This window comes from Podarcis filfolensis (genome assembly GCF_964270895.1).
Source record: "Podarcis filfolensis genome assembly, chromosome: 12".
Classification (NCBI taxonomy): Eukaryota; Metazoa; Chordata; class Lepidosauria; order Squamata; family Lacertidae; genus Podarcis; species Podarcis filfolensis.
The window spans coordinates 40,078,733-40,094,825 of record NC_139614.1 but is presented as its reverse complement, the minus strand read 5'-3'; the positions used below and the strand labels follow the sequence as shown (position 1 = coordinate 40,094,825).

At 40.0% G+C, this 16,093-nt stretch overlaps 1 protein-coding gene across 1 annotated transcript in view; it reads left to right on the top strand.

The window, feature by feature from the left end:
* KIF5B (kinesin family member 5B) overlaps positions 1-14,691 on the top strand; it is a 38,028-nt gene extending 23,337 nt beyond the window's left edge. Inside the window, exons 14-26 of the mRNA XM_083579357.1 lie at positions 184-390; positions 1,322-1,465; positions 2,430-2,618; positions 3,651-3,768; positions 4,188-4,249; positions 4,352-4,461; positions 5,063-5,164; positions 6,772-6,832; positions 6,918-6,989; positions 7,083-7,187; positions 8,071-8,287; positions 9,448-9,599; positions 12,248-14,691. Coding sequence (XP_083435483.1) covers positions 184-390; positions 1,322-1,465; positions 2,430-2,618; positions 3,651-3,768; positions 4,188-4,249; positions 4,352-4,461; positions 5,063-5,164; positions 6,772-6,832; positions 6,918-6,989; positions 7,083-7,187; positions 8,071-8,287; positions 9,448-9,584 — 1,524 coding nt within the window. The 3' untranslated portion in view covers positions 9,585-9,599; positions 12,248-14,691. The remainder of the gene's footprint in view (positions 1-183; positions 391-1,321; positions 1,466-2,429; positions 2,619-3,650; positions 3,769-4,187; positions 4,250-4,351; positions 4,462-5,062; positions 5,165-6,771; positions 6,833-6,917; positions 6,990-7,082; positions 7,188-8,070; positions 8,288-9,447; positions 9,600-12,247) is intronic.
* Positions 14,692-16,093: the final 1,402 nt, after the last annotated feature.

The window sequence follows — 16,093 nt, the reverse complement described above, 5'->3', positions numbered from 1 at the left end:
GTACCTTTAGAAGGGCCTCAAAAGTTACAGGTAGGCATAGGTGGGGCTCAACAACAACAAAATTATAAATATCAGAAGCAGCTAATTACATAAAGATTTCTAAATGAGCAAATTGTGATGGTTTTTACAGTCTAGGAAACAATTGCTTAAAAAAACACAACTAACATAACCTTTTGTGTGTAGCTTCTAGCATCTACCAGGCGGGACCAAGACAATATGCAAGCTGAACTAAATCGGCTTCAAGCTGAAAATGATGCCTCTAAGGAGGAGGTAAAAGAAGTTCTCCAAGCCCTTGAGGAGCTGGCTGTCAACTATGATCAGAAGTCTCAGGAAGTGGAAGACAAGGCAAAAGAATACGAGATGCTTAGTGAGGAGCTGAATCAGAAATCGGTAAGAAACCACCTTTTTTTGTTGCCAGTCCAAATGGTTTTACAGCTGTTAATGAACCGAGACTCTTTTCTCATTGGCCTTTAAAAAAGTTAATTACATGCCATATGCCATAAGCTCAATGTTCAAGTTACAATAAAGGATATTCTGACTAAACATCAGGAAGAACTTTCTGACAGTAGAAGCTGGTACACAATGGCTCCCATGACAGGTAGTGAACTCTCCTGCCTTTTTAAACAAAGGTTTGGATGCCCATCTGCCATGGATGATCTAGTTGAGGTTCCTGCTTTACAGGGGGTTGGACTATATGACCTTTTGGATTCCTTCCAACTGTACAATTGTATGATTCTATATTCATACACCATTATTTTCTGACATAATTTTAACACAATTTGATTAAAAAATTGAAGGTTAGCAACTGTAAACAAACATGTACATTTCAAGGTTTGTCATCCTATCTTGAGATCCTCATGTGGTTGGCTCAGTGTAATTGTGTGTAACACAGTGGACTTGCTCTGTCTTGTCTGATTTCCGTTCCCTAGCTGTGCAACACACCATAGTATCTGCATCTACCTAGGGCAGCATCAGGAGTAAGTTAGACTCCAACTTCTATCAGCCCCAGCCAGCATGGCCAGTGGTCAGGGATGTTGGAAGCTGTAGTCCAGCAACATTTAGATGACCACAGATTCCCATTTCTGTCCTAGAAGGTTATTGACACTACTACTACTTATAACACTACAATTTGGAAAGCATGTATTTGTAGAAAAGGTCACTTCTTTTGGTTAAGGATATGCATTCTTCTACTGATGTTCTTGAGATTGACAGATATCTTGGTTGACTCTGGTTATTTAAATTGTTTTCTGGGTAAGCATACACATATTCATATTATTACTGGCATATGTTCTTTATTTGATCCACACTCCTCTCATTCCAGGTAACTTTAGCCAGTATAGATACAGAACTTCAGAAACTTAAAGAAATGACCAATCACCAGAAAAAACGAGCAACAGAAATGATGGCATCTCTTCTAAAAGATCTTGCAGAAATAGGAATTGCTGTGGGAAATAATGATGTGAAGGTAAGTTGAGCTATATTATATTCTCCTGAGATTTTTTTTTTTAAATGTTATATAGGTAAATTAAGCATGTGCTTTCTTGTCCCTTCTGTACCATTCAAGCATTTAAAACAACCGTGACAGTCTCCGTGAGTGTTTGTTGTGGTATCTGGTGCTTACAATTACAGTATAAAGAATGGCTGTCATGGGCTCCTCTTCCCTAAAATTGTACTAACCTTGATTAATTTGCAAGCAAATATTTGAAGCAGGGTATTTGGGAAAGATTGGGTAGGTGCGTGGGTTGCTTGCCTGCTTAGTTGTGGCAGCAGCAGTTTCTTTGAACCAGACTCCTCACAGGAACAGATTCCTGGAAGCATATAACTCGACTGCCAAGGGAGCTGCACTGGTTGCTGACTTGCTACTTGGTCTGGTTCAGGGTTCATGAACCCTTAAATAATTTGGCCCAAAGTACATTGAGGATCATTAAAAAGTACATTGAGGATCATTTTGTTTTTGTTTTGCTTTGGTTTTTGTCTGTTGTTTGTAAGTTTTGGCGGTTTTAAATTTGGAGGTTTAAGTACATTATGTTGGTATGGGAAACTGTCGTGTGATGGGCCAATGGCCGTAATAAAGATCAATACAATACAATACAATCATTAAAAACCTGATTGGGCACTTCTGGTGGTTCTCCACACCCCATAGAGACTAAGCATTTAGTGTGTAGCAGGCCCTGCCCTGTGGAGCTCACTGCCTAGTTTGGCAAGAACTGCTCCTGCCTTTTCTGTTTATATAGACCTTCACAATATGCAAAAATAGTGCACATTTGTTGTGACGGGGGGTGTCACTTTGTCACAATCCTAGTTTAAAGCAGATCTTTATACAGGTAAGTCAGCTGATCTATTTGCTGAATAATATATTGAACTGTGAATGTGTCACATGATTTTCTAATATTAAAAATGTTTTGAACTAAAAACTTGTTCCTCCTCAGCAACCAGAAGGAACTGGTATGATAGATGAGGAATTCACAGTTGCAAGGCTCTACATCAGTAAAATGAAATCTGAAGTGAAAACTATGGTAAAACGGTGTAAGCAGTTAGAAAGTACACAGACAGAGAGCAATAAGAAAATGGAAGAAAATGAAAAAGAGCTAGCGGCCTGTCAGCTCCGTATTTCACAGGTAAATGAAATGGTTTGGCTCCGCCAGTTAATGTCATTTTTGCTTCTTGATTCCAATCTTAGCTATGTGTTTTATAAGTAAGTAAAAGTGCTCTTCTTAAATTATAATTATCACAAGTGGAACCTACAACAAAATGTACTGTTGTGAAGTGCTGCTGTTCAGAAGTCCAGCTGCTCCGTTCCATTCCCCCTTCCCTATTCCCCTCCAGCAGTCAGTCCTCATGGAGCTATTTTTGAGGTTTTCCTAAACATTTTCTTGTACTTCTGCAAGCCCCAAATCTCCTGATACCTCACTCTTGTGTGTGAGTTATCCCATTTTAGTTGCTGAAACAATGACTGTCACAGCCTGAACACTGGAAATAATAGGAATTGTTTTTGCTTGACCAATAAGCATTAGAGTGAACTGATTAATATAAGCAGTTCACTTTTCTTTCATATATTTTCTACAATGTGCATGACTAATTTGGGCTACAACATTTCAACAGCTTTTCAGGATGAGTTTTGAAATTTACATCTAGTGACCGGTTGCTTATAGGTACTAGTTTTCCATCTTGGATGCAAAGTTTTGCTGATAAAGTGGGTCTCATGCTTAGTATACAAAGGCAAGAGCTATCTCACATGCAAACTACTTCCAACACATGCAGTCAACTTCAAAACCACTGGTCAAATTCAAAAGGCAGCTAGAAGTCAAATGTGTCAGTAACCGGCTTTCATATTTTGGGCAATGTATAGGATTTTGCTACCATGTCAGCCCACATCATGTAAAGAACATTTACTCTTGAAGCTTTTAATATTGAAGCAAGCTAGTTGTACCTTAAATGTTAGTGGAGATAGAGAAATTGATCAAACTTCATTATTTTGGAGAATTAAACGACTGCAGCTTGTGATATGCAGTTCCATATATAGTACTTCAGTATATGCTTCTACAGATATATATCCTAGTCTTGCAATGTAACTGTGAAGTTCACAAGCTGTTTAAGTTTATTTTCACATGTAGCTTCTCTAATTTCAATTCTTGTTTTCACCCTGAAAGCATGAAGCCAAGATCAAGTCACTTACAGAGTACCTTCAGAATGTGGAACAGAAGAAAAGACAGCTTGAAGAGTCTGTGGATTCGCTTAATGATGAGCTAGTCGAACTTCGAGCACAGGGTATTAATTGCTTTACTATATGCTTAATGTTTAAGGAGCATGAACTGTGAACTGGTCTTCAGCAAGCTGTTTGTCCCACACTTCTGTAATATGGGGAAGATACTAAGAAATATGATGTGTATGTAAGGATTAAATGTACCTGTGAAGTGTTTTGATCACTTACGAAAAGGGTTCCGTAAAAATGTTACGTTGCTAAGTTATGCTTGAGAGCTTCCTAGAGGCATCAACTTGGCCATAATTGGAATTGGGGTACCTGACAAGATAGGTCACTGGTCTGATCCTGTACAGTTGTTATGTTCTTTCTTCTGTAAGGTGCATAATATTTTAGGTGTGGCATGCTATGATCTTGCAACAGTCTGAGGTTGCGAATCCAGTAAATTTGTCTGTGTCCTCTAACTAAATACTCTTTTCTTCACTAGAAAAAGTTCATGAAATGGAGAAGGAGCATCTAAACAAGGTTCAAACAGCAAATGAAGTCAAGGCAAGTAAACTTCAGATATGCTTTAATCAATAATTCAAAATTAGTTTCTTCAAAAATGCAATCACTTATGATGATGTAACATCAGAATATTTGGTTCTTTAGCAAGCTGTTGAGCAGCAGATTCAAAGTCACCGTGAGACTCATCAGAAGCAGATTAGCAGTCTCAGAGATGAGGTTGAGGCAAAGGAGAAACTAATTACTGAACTGCAAGAGTAAGTTTTGCAACTACTGCATGTGTCTTTGTGGGAGGGCAGAGAACAGCTTTTTCAAAAAAAAAAAAAACTTCTAACGGTGCAGTCCTTACTATGTGTATTCAGAAGTAAATTGAATTCAGATGGACTTTCTCTCAGATAAATGGGGTTAGGATTGCAGCCTAAGTCTTATAAATGTGTTATTCACTTTCATTTATTTACATAAAAATCCAGCCTGTGTTCAGGCATGCAGTGTACCTCAGCAAGAATAGAAATATCCTTATTTTATGTATCCCTAAGCCTTGGTTCATGGCCCATTTTGCACCTTTCTTTCCTAATGAGATGGGAGCTTAATGTTAGTGCCAAAAATGTAAAATTCATTCCAGTATTCACATACTGTTTTTAGAAAGGCTTTATTTTGAGGGTTTCTAAATTTGGCTATCAGTTCTAGAATTGTTTGTCAATTCTAATGGTACGCTGTGGGTTCCAACAGAATTTTTAATCTGATCCCATCCCAGTCTAAAGTGCATGTTTTGGCAACTAATAATATGTCACAAGATTGAAGTCCTGGTTTTGTGGAAATCTCTCACATCATAATTACATGTTTTTTATTCTGTGTTAGTCAAAATCAGAAGATGATGCTTGAGCAGGAACGACTCAGAATTGAACATGATAAACTGAAAGCTACCGATCAAGATAAAAGCAGGAAACTGCATGAACTAACGTAAGTAAGAACAATAATGTGGACAATCTGGTTGGTCAAATCAAACTTTGATGTGTGGACACAGTGTATTCATTCTGGCACACTGTTTTGAGCAGAAAGGTTCCTATGTAATTTACCTATGAAATGAACATTAGCAACTTTTAGAAAGGTATTTTAAAAAATTAGGAAGTCTGATGCGACCCTGTATTGCTATAGGAGTTCCCAACGACTGTAATAGCATCTGTTCTCAAAAATCAAGAGCTGTTAGATGCAGATTTGGATCTTAGATCAATATTTACTGAAATGAAATTGGAAGGATAGGATAGTCTAAAGTTTTAAATACGGACATGCTTGGATGTTTGAAGCATAGATAGAGGCTATATAAGTTGTATGATGTAAGTATTAGTTGTTCAAAAAGCGTGTACAGGTTTTGTTTTAAAATGCATTCTAGCAAACCAGAATAAAGCAATATCTGTCTTTCAAAATCCCATAGGTCTTAGTATATAGACAGTTTATAGTATGCATTTGCAACATTCTGTATTTAGAAGTTCCTTTTCATAGTTTCCCCCTATCCTGTGTAAAGATAGATGTAATATTGTTCTTGATGAGCTCAGCATTTTAATAAATTATATATAAAGAGTTGGAGGAAGGAAGTGAAAGAGGCACATCTAATATTTACTCTCCACTTTCATGTTTATAAAGTGACCAGGAAGGTTAATTCTATTTCAGCCACTTTCACATGCTTTGCTCAGCATTTGAAGTTCCACACATTGTTCTTTATTATTCTCCCACAAACTAAAAGTTCATTTCCCCAATAAGCCTTCTTCCTCCTGAGCCAACAGGTTAGTTGGCTTTTAAAAATGTACTCTTTGCTTGAAGCATAATTGGTCAGACAGTTTTGAATCACATTACAGATAATTTTCATCTTACACGTATATCTTACTTACACAATCACAACTTTGCACAGTTTGGGAGAGAAATAAATAAATAATTGGAGAGCTGAGGAAACGCACTCTCCATTTGTTTGTTTGTTTGTTTGTTTACACACACACACTTGCACAAAGCTGTGATTGTGGGTTTATCTGGCTCTTGGAAGGTGGCACAAGGGCTTTGGCAGTGTCCTAGATCCCTCTCACCGCTTTCCAAAGCTGGGCATGCACTTCCTAGGCTTTGAGAAGGAGGCTATGTCTCTGGCAAGGCCCTCGTGCCTCTTTCCTGAAGCCAAGCAAGCAGCCCTCCATCGGGGGGGGGTGATTCAAGGGGTTCTGGGCTTTACATGATTTTGCATATACTCGTGGACCCCCGGAACTGAACCCTCACTTAAGATGCAAGTTGCCTGTTTCATTGTGCATTGTCAGCATCACATGTTAAAATACAGTGGGCATACTCTGTTCCTCTTTTGGTTGTAGCCTCCAAATTATTGATACTTACTTCAACCCAGCACTTCTGGGCTTCAGAACGTGGGCAGAGATTGTTTGTCCAGTGGAAGTTTTATTTCATAGTTCTGTTTTTAAAAGTGGAAGCAGCTGTCTATGTGTGATGTTTCATCCTTTTTAGATGTTTTGAATTATTCTACTTTGGGTTAGATACGGGAAGAATAGTAGGTAATACATTTTTGTTTACTTTAGGGTTATGCAAGATAGGCGAGAACAAGCAAGACAAGACTTGAAAGGCTTAGAAGAGACTGTGGTAAGCTAAATATTCAGAAAGTATCTTTCAGATTCTTGAATTTATCACCTAAAAATGCTACAGTTTGCCATCTTTATGTTCCTAGGCAAAAGAACTTCAGACCCTGCACAATCTTAGGAAACTCTTCGTTCAAGATCTGGCTACCAGAGTTAAGAAGGTAATGCCCAGTTCTTCATTTTAGAAACTATTGATATTTTTTGTACTAATTCCATGGGGATCAAAACTCAGATTGCCTATCTTATTGCCATAGAGTGCAGAGATTGACTCAGATGACACAGGGGGCAGTGCTGCCCAGAAACAGAAGATTTCTTTTCTTGAGAATAATCTTGAACAGCTCACAAAAGTCCACAAACAGGTAATCTGAAATATATTCTTATAATCTGATCTATTTCCATGGCTTTATAAAAGCTTATCCATGCTGTACATACTGAAGTTCTTTGGCTCACACGTTTTATCTCTTAAAGTTGCCACAAGTTGCCCTATTCAAGTAAACGTGCTACTGAGTAAAAATCAAGAACTCTTTGGCCAAATTTAACTACCTTGATTGCCATGCTTTCTTTCATATGACTTGCCAACATCCTACTAAATCTAGTCATGCAGTAGAAGAGAAAAGAAGGCTAAAAAAGGTAAAGGACCCCTGACAGTTAAGTCCAGTCGCGAATGACTCTGGGGTTGCAGCGCTCATGTCACTTTACTGGCTGAGGGAGCCGACGTTTGTTCGCAGACAGTTTTTCCGGGTCATGTGGGCAGCATGACTAAGCTGCTTCCGGCAAAACCAGAGCAGCGCACTGAAATGCCTTTTACCTTCCCGCCGGAGCAGTACCTATTTATCTACTTGCACCTTGACATGCTTTCGAACTGCTAGGTTGGCAGGACTGAGCAATGGGAGCTCACCCTGTTGCGGGGATTCAAACCGCCAACCTTCCGATCGGCAAGCCCTAGGCTCAGTGGTTTATACCACGGCGCCACTTGCGTCCCTAGAGAATCCCAAAGAAACATTGCAGCAATTAGTTGCACCCATGTCTCTCAAGGAGGCTATTACTATGGAAAATTTAAGTAGGGGTTAGCTCTGAGGGAAGATTTTATTTTTATTCTGGATGCTTTAACTTTACCTTGAATTCTTTGTTAGTTAAAGTGCTGTTCAAAGTAACTATGGAGTGAAAGGATTTGCAAAGGCTTTAATTCCCATAGTCCAGATTTAACATAGCTCTATATGAAACATATATTTCTATCCACAGCTGGTACGTGATAATGCAGATCTTCGCTGTGAGCTTCCGAAACTGGAGAAACGACTTAGAGCTACAGCTGAACGAGTTAAAGCTTTGGAGTCAGCACTAAAGGAAGCCAAAGAGAATGCATCTCGTGATCGCAAGCGTTACCAACAGGAAGTAGATCGTATTAAGGAAGCTGTGAGGTCAAAGAACATGATCAGAAAGGCACATTCTGCGCAGATTGGTTAGTAGATAAAATGGGAACGTTAACAGTGCTGGTATGACATGAATTCAATTATTGATCCCTTGTTCTTGGGTCACTTAGTTCTACACCTGGATCTTAGAATGGTGGTAGATCACTTGCATATCCATAAATTCTATTGATTTGTCCATTGACCAGATTATCTGAAGTTGTTACTTGTATAGTCTGGAAATTAGGACATTAGTTGCTTGAAGTAGTACAATTTAGGATTTAGATACTTCTGGAGTGCAAGCACATGTTACAACAAAACTTTCACAAGCTTAATATGTGAGGGTTGTTGATCCTGTAAGTATTGCATACTATAATAAGTTTTGTTATCGTTATGTATATGCATATTTCACCTTTCAGAATAGAAATATTTCTACAGGTAAAATCAAAATACTTTAATCAAATCACCATGGAGCGGTATCAAAAAATAACAAATCAGGATGCTTACTACAGGACATAAATTTTGTAACTTGTATTCTTGCACAGTTATGGAATGGGTATGATAGTTTCAGAATTTCATCATGGTTGGGTGTTGGTTATAGGAGCAAGAAATATTTATAGATCTAGGGTGGAATTCAACATTATTATAAGCGTTCTATCCATGCAGACATGCAGCTTGCCAGCCAGGTTAATTCGCCCCTCCTCCCCCAGTGCACTGTTTTGAAGGTTCTTCTGACCCCTCTGAGCCAATTGCAGGGGCACACAATGGGAGGAGAGGGGTGGGAAAGTCCCATTGAGCAAGCAGGTATCCTTGCACAGGGCTTCTGCTGAAAGGGCACATTAGGTGATTCCTGCCCCGAGAACCCATTTTTTAGAAAACTTGCTTAGAAGGCAGCATAGTAAATATTAGTAACAATAAAAGTTGCAAAATCTTTGGCTCCTTAAAAGTGTTAACACATTCATTTGCAAAAATTTACACTGATTTGAGTCTGCTTGGTCAGATGTATGAAATAACCATGATGCACAAAAGTTTGTACCATAATAACTTTTTTTGGTCATTAAGTTACTACAAGACTAAGTTTGCGGCAAAAACAACAAACATGCATATTCCTTTGGAAATAAAATAACAATGAAGTATCAATAAACCAGCACAGCTGAATTGTTTAAAAACTTGACTTGGCTTTACCTTTAACATTTGCATTTGCTTCATGCAGCTAAACCTATTCGCCCTGGCCAGCATCCAGCAGCTTCTCCAACTCATCCAAGTGCAATTCGTGGGGGAGGTGCTTTTACTCAAAACAGCCAGCCAGTGGCCCTACGTGGAGGCGGAGCACGGCAGGAGAAGGCATGAATTTACATTATCAAGGTTGGCAGTTAACTTGTCTATTCCATTTAATATCCTGTCTTCAGTTTAAAATGTTTGGTAGTTTCAAGGAAAATAGGGAATATGATTGTTTAAATACAATATTGGATAAGAGTCCAGATCCATATGAGTATTTGTGATTGGGGGCAACTTCAGTTGAACAAGTACGCTGTGCGAAACTACGGTATTTTTCTCTCCATAAGACGCACTTTTTCCTCCTAAAAAGCAAGGGGAAATGTCTGTGTGTTTTATGGAGCCAGTTCGTGGTCCCTGGAGCCGAATTGCCCAGGGGCAAAAAGCAGATTGTGCTTCTTCTTCTTTTTTTTAGAAAGAGGGAAGGGGGTGTTCAAACGAAGCTGCTGAGCATCTGATCAGCAATTGATTGGGAGGGAGATAAGGCTGCAGGTAGAGGAGGCTGCCGGGGGGGGGGGTCAGGGAGGTAAAGATAGCGAACTTGCAAGGAGAGGAGACAGGAGTACTAAAACAAGCAATGAGAAGAGAAATTAGAAGAAAATGAGGAGCAAAAAACTGCTCCAGCTAAGGAAAAGACACTAAGGCAAACAAGAGGGAAGGGGGTGTTGAAACGAAGCTGCTGAGCAGCTGATCGGCAAGCAATCAGGAGGGAGATAAGGGATGCTAGCTATAAAGGAGGCTGCCTGGGAGTGGGGAGGTAAAAGCGCATGAATCCTCAGAATTTTTGCACTGGGTCACCCCAAATTCACCATCAGATCACATAGCATGTCCATGGCTATAGACTGCACCAAAAAAATCTCGCATCCACTGTTTTGTGGGGCCGCAATGGCGCAAAAATGTGGTTACAAAGCATAGATCCACATGGATCCTCTGGATTTTTGCATTGGGTCACCCCAAACTCACCGTCAAATCACATATCATGTATGTGGCCACAGCATGAACCACAAAAATCATGCATTCACTGTTTCGTTCAGAATATATTTTTTTCTCGTTTTCCTCTTCTTAAAAACTAGGTGTGTCTTATGGTCAGATGCGTCTTATGAAGCGTAAAATACAGTAATTAGTTCAGAACCAAATAGGTTCCAGAATAGCTTATCATGTTCCACACATTGTCTCCCCCCCCCCCCCCCCGAGTTTGCCATACCACAACTAAACAGCATTTGCAGTTGCCTGTCTGACTGGGATGGCTTTCAGTAAGTTATAAGGAATGTTAAGGATAAGAGAGGAATACTTTAATTCAGTATTACTGGGGTAAATCCAGTTCAGATGCCTCCAAATTAAAGTACATAAACTGAGGAACAAGCTAAAGAAAGACCAGAATTCATGGGTTTTAAGGAAGACAGAGTTGAGATTGGAAGATTAATTGCAAAGAAACCAGGGGAGTAATTACGACGTATAGTGATAAATATAAGGAGTTAATTTAAAATGATTGCTAAACAAGTTAGCATTTAGAAAAACATTGATACCTTAATTCTGTATTAGATCTGGTACAGCATCTTCTACTGAAATTGTGGCACAAACTTACTGTATTTTTGGCCCTATAGGACGCACCGGCCCATAGGACGCACCTAGTTTTTTGGGGGGGAAATCAAGGAAAAAAATTTTATTTCCCCTCCAGGTTTGCGCAGCCATCCCCAAGCTAGAAGAGGGAGACGGAGCGCTCCGTCTCCCTCTTCTGCCTTCAGGGACAGCCTCCCTAGCCTCTGTGGGGCAGCGCACTCCGCTGCCCTGCAGAGGCTTTGCGCAGCCATCCCCAAGCTAGAAGAGGGAGACGGAGCGCTCCGTCTCCCTCCTCTGCCTTCAGGGACAGCCTCCCTAGCCTCTGTGGGGCAGCGCACTCCGCTGCCCTGCAGAGGCTTTGCGAAGCCATCCCCAAGCTAGAAGAGGGAGACGGAGCGCTCCGTCTCCCTCCTCTGCCTTCAGGGACAGCCTCCCTAGCCTCTGTGGGGCAGCGCACTCCGCTGCCCTGCAGAGGCTTTGCGAAGCCATCCCCAAGCTAGAAGAGGGAGACGGAGCGCTCCGTCTCCCTCCTCTGCCTTCAGGGACAGCCTCCCTAGCCTCTGTGGGGCAGCGCACTCCGCTGCCCTGCAGAGGCTTTGCGAAGCCATCCCCAAGCTAGAAGAGGGAGACGGAGCGCTCCGTCTCCCTCCTCTGCCTTCAGGGACAGCCTCCCTAGCCTCTGTGGGGCAGCGCACTCCGCTGCCCTGCAGAGGCTTTGCGCAGCCTTCTTCTCTCTCCCCCCCCCCAGCCTCCAGATCAGGTCGGGGAATAACGGGGTGGCGGCGCTGCGCCTCCCCGCTGTCCCCCGAGCTTTTGGGCTGCAGGCTGCTGCCCGCAAACCTTGCGAGCCCGCGGGACCTCCCGCCGGGCTTGCAAGACTTGCGGATAGCTTCCTGAAGCCTGGAGAGCGAGAGCTTCCTGAAGCCTCTCGCTCTCCAGGCTTCAGCGAAAGCCTGCATTCGCCCCATAGGACGCACACACATTTCCCCTTCATTTTTGGAGGGGGAAAAGTGCGTCCTATAGGGCGAAAAATACGGTAAACGGTGAATAGTTTTCGGTGAGTAAATGTAGATGAAAATAATTGTGTAAATCTCACAATTTTTAGAGTAAAATAAAATTATGAACATTTTGTTCACTTATTTTTCTATGTATGCATAAGTTTCTTTGGCTTTTTCTAGATGCTGAAAGCTACACAGCATGAAGAGGATTGGATATTGCGCAATGAGAGTCATTCCGTGACAGTGACGTCTATCTGTCTCTCCCTGGGGATTGTAGGATTATTTTTTTGAAAATTGTATAAACTTATACTGGTCTGTACAGCTCTCCTCATTCTACAAATTTGGCTAATTGACTCCAAACAAAACTAGGAAAAACTTTCTTCTTGGGAAATTGACGTGTAACTTAAAACGTAGCTCTTTTCATTACCTGATCTGTCTTTCACGTCTTAAATTTAGTCTGCACTGTGCCAAGTTGAATGTATGTTAAGCAACATCTTAGTTAAAATTTCCTAGCTTAATTTATGTATATTTAATGGTCTTAGGGATTGTGGAACAATGTTGAAGTAAAGTTTTAATTTTACCACTTTTAATAACACTACTTGACCCACTCTTGAATTAGAGCAGCACTGTACATTAAGTTTGCCTGGATGGCTGTATAGAGCATAAGACTAAAATTATGTGTACAGTTTGCAATTACTGAGGTGTGCTTATGACGACTGCCCTTAGGCACTGAAGTCTCTCAAAAAAATGTGGATTGAAAATTTTCCTTTTTTGACGAGGCTGCTTAACTGTTTGATTAAATCTGTTATCAGGTTAATGAGTTAATACTGTATAACAAGTAGTAAATGTAAGTTTACATGGAAAGACTTTGGCAATGACTTTTCATCTGTCCTGTTCCTGATTATACCCAGAATAGTGTGATGAGGTGAAAACATTCTGCTTCATCTTGATAAGCCTGTTAACTGGTCACCAGAACTGGATGAATTTGGTTAACTTTTCCAGTGAGAAATCAGGGCACTGTAGAACTCCTTGTATTATCAGTGCATCATATTTCATTCAAACCACAAATTTGACTTTAAGAGAATGAATTGATTGAATAAGTGGAACCAAGTGAATAAAGGGGGAAAAGAAAGTGCATAAAATGGCCAGAAATGTAGGATGGAAATGGAAATTGTGCTACACTGAAACTGTACTGTAACTTATTTGTAAATCTAGAATTCTGTAAATGTGTTTTTCTCTAGCAATCCTGTTGGACATCATTGTCATCATCATTACTTTTGCAAAGTTTTGAGACCAAGTTTAAAGTTTTGCCCAGCAAAAAGCACTTGAAACGGCATGCCACAGAATTCAAAAGAACACCTTTGACAGGGAAGTTACTGTTCGATATTGTCCAAAGGCTTTGAAAAGTTTTCTCATTACAGTCACTTGACTGGTAGGAAGTGAAAGAAAATGCTTTCCAACAGTTGAGAGATTTTGAATAACTGCTTTTCCAGAGTAAGTTGATGCCAGTTTTATATTATACTGAAGTACATTCACAGGCACTTGCCGGGGGGCGGGGTAGGTTTTCTGTAGAACTTTATGACTATCTTTTGTACAAATTGAAATATTTGTATTAAGACGGAGCCTAGTAATAGAAAAAATTGACTGACACCCCCCCCCCAAATACCTTAAGTTCTGATTAGTGTCTTTTTTAATACATTTATTTTAGAGACTGGGGTTTTCTTTTTCTTTTTTTTTAATCAGCCAGACCCTTGTTAGTTTGGAATTGTCATAAGATTAACCTCTTTCTTTTGTGCTTGAATTAAACACTCCAAATTGAAAAGATGAAATAAGAGGGGACTTGTATAAAGGGAAAATGGTGGAGAAGGAATCTCTGTTAAGTGCTTGAAGTTGTGTTTTCAGTTGCATTGGCCTATGTCAGTTTCTCAACTATAGCCGTACAATTTCAATCTGGTTTCCTGGCAGTTACTCAAATGAAGCAGGATATTTTCTCATGGCTGTTTACGTTAGTTTCATTCCTGTAAGTAATGTATCACGGGTTTTGGTGCTGACATGGCTGTGTAATTAAACAGTTAAATAAACTGTAACTAGCATGTAGCTCAACATGTACATCCTTTTTATACCTAAGCTTTTTTATTTTAACCTTTTATGAAGTTTACCAAGAACTGCAACTTAAACTTTCAAAAGGACTCCTATGTTCTTTGGCTCTCCTATGGTAGGTTGCATGGACAGGACAATTTTTTGGTTTTGTAAATTTAGAATCTTCAATCTGCAATAGAATTTTAAATGCGTTACTGTTCCAATTTACAGTTCTTGAATTTTTATTCCTCCAGGCTATTTTTTAAAAAATGGCTTAGGACAGGAATTGAATGACATGAAAGAAGACTATTTATTCATGGAGATAAACTAAATTATTTGCATAACATTACTGATTAACTACTTTAAATTAGACCTGAAATGACAAGAGTCTGCCTGTGGCAAGGATCTGCCACTGAATAAACAGTTATGTATTCTCAATGCATGAGAATGCATTTAAGAATAACTGGTTTGGAGAAGATGCCATATAGTTTTAACTACCTGCATGCTGTAAATGTTTTTGTGTTTAAATAAAGAAAATCTTTGAATTTTAGTGAACTTCATTGAGACCTATATAACCTTTTAAGGTCGTAGCCATTGGATGACATTGTTTTTTCTACCTATGTATCTCCGTATATTGTACTGAGGTGCTATATTGAGCATAAGCATTTTGGAAGGGGGCTTCATCAGTCAGCTCACAATTTTCCCTTTAAAGGCCAGTTTATACACTATGGGTTTTTCCCCATAAGAAGAAGGACTCAACCTTAGATGTCTGTGTATACCATTTCAACATGGATACACCCCACCCTTGCAAGCTGCCTGGATGATAATGTATTGCATGGGTACTTCATATTGATACATGTATTCTGTTGTGTATTCAGGTATGTCATCCTGAAACTCAGTTCTTGTCCCTTCCATGTGCATGCCCAGATCATGCTGGGGAAGTGAAGTCCTACATTCTTAATCTCATCTTGCCAGTGTAATAATTGCATTTAAATATCCTTTATTTTTATAATTAAAAAGTCAGCCTCGGGCCTGATTAAGACCTTACATGAGTCAGCCTAGATAGCTTTGTCAGAATAGCTTGAAGGGGAGTAATGTAGATTGCTATAGAAGCCGCGTGCTTTTGGCTGGCTCTGGTGTCCTACTTTTTTTTACTTTGGAAAGCTGACTTCCACATCAAAAAAAGACTCATGCTTTGTTTGCTAGTCAACCTGTACATTTTAGTGTGTACCCTTCTTCCAACTGTATCCAAATATGTTTAAACCTCATTTCCAGATAATGTGGTAGAACTGATGGCTTACGTCTTAACCAACTGGCTGGGTGAATAGAAATGAATTCATCTAAAAATATTCGCCACTAGGGGGTGCAACAATCACTTCTATTAACAATCTGGAAATCTTTGAGTTATTGCCTGAAAAGCAGGAAGGTGAGGAATGGCAGCATAAAGGTTGCTTTCCAGTTCAGTGTGAAGAGAAACCAGCCTGAAAACATGCATTTTATAAAGTGCAAATGGTCAGAGATTAGATGCTTCAGGAATCTTTTGGTGTCTTGCACTCAAAGCTGGCCATTTGCACATCACAAGGACATGTCTGCAATTGTTCTTTGCTCCTTGCAAAGTAAGGTGGGAGGTGATTTTTTGCAATAACGAATGGGATGTTTATCAGATTTGGAGTAGGAGCAGCCAGGTGATAATTTTTGCTGTGGCCGTTGGACTCTGATTTCATTGCCAAGTAGAATAAGTACCATATTTTTCTGTGTATAAGACGAGGTTTTTTGCTTTAAAAATTAGTTTAAAATTGGGGGTCGTCTTGTATATGGAACATGGGCATCTGGGGGAATTTTTAAAATATTTAAGCATATGTCCGGGAGTTTGGCTTGGGCGGGCTGAGGCGATCCCTCCTGCTGCCACCCCCCTTCCTCCCCCCCCCCCCCGCTTCTGGGCTGCAT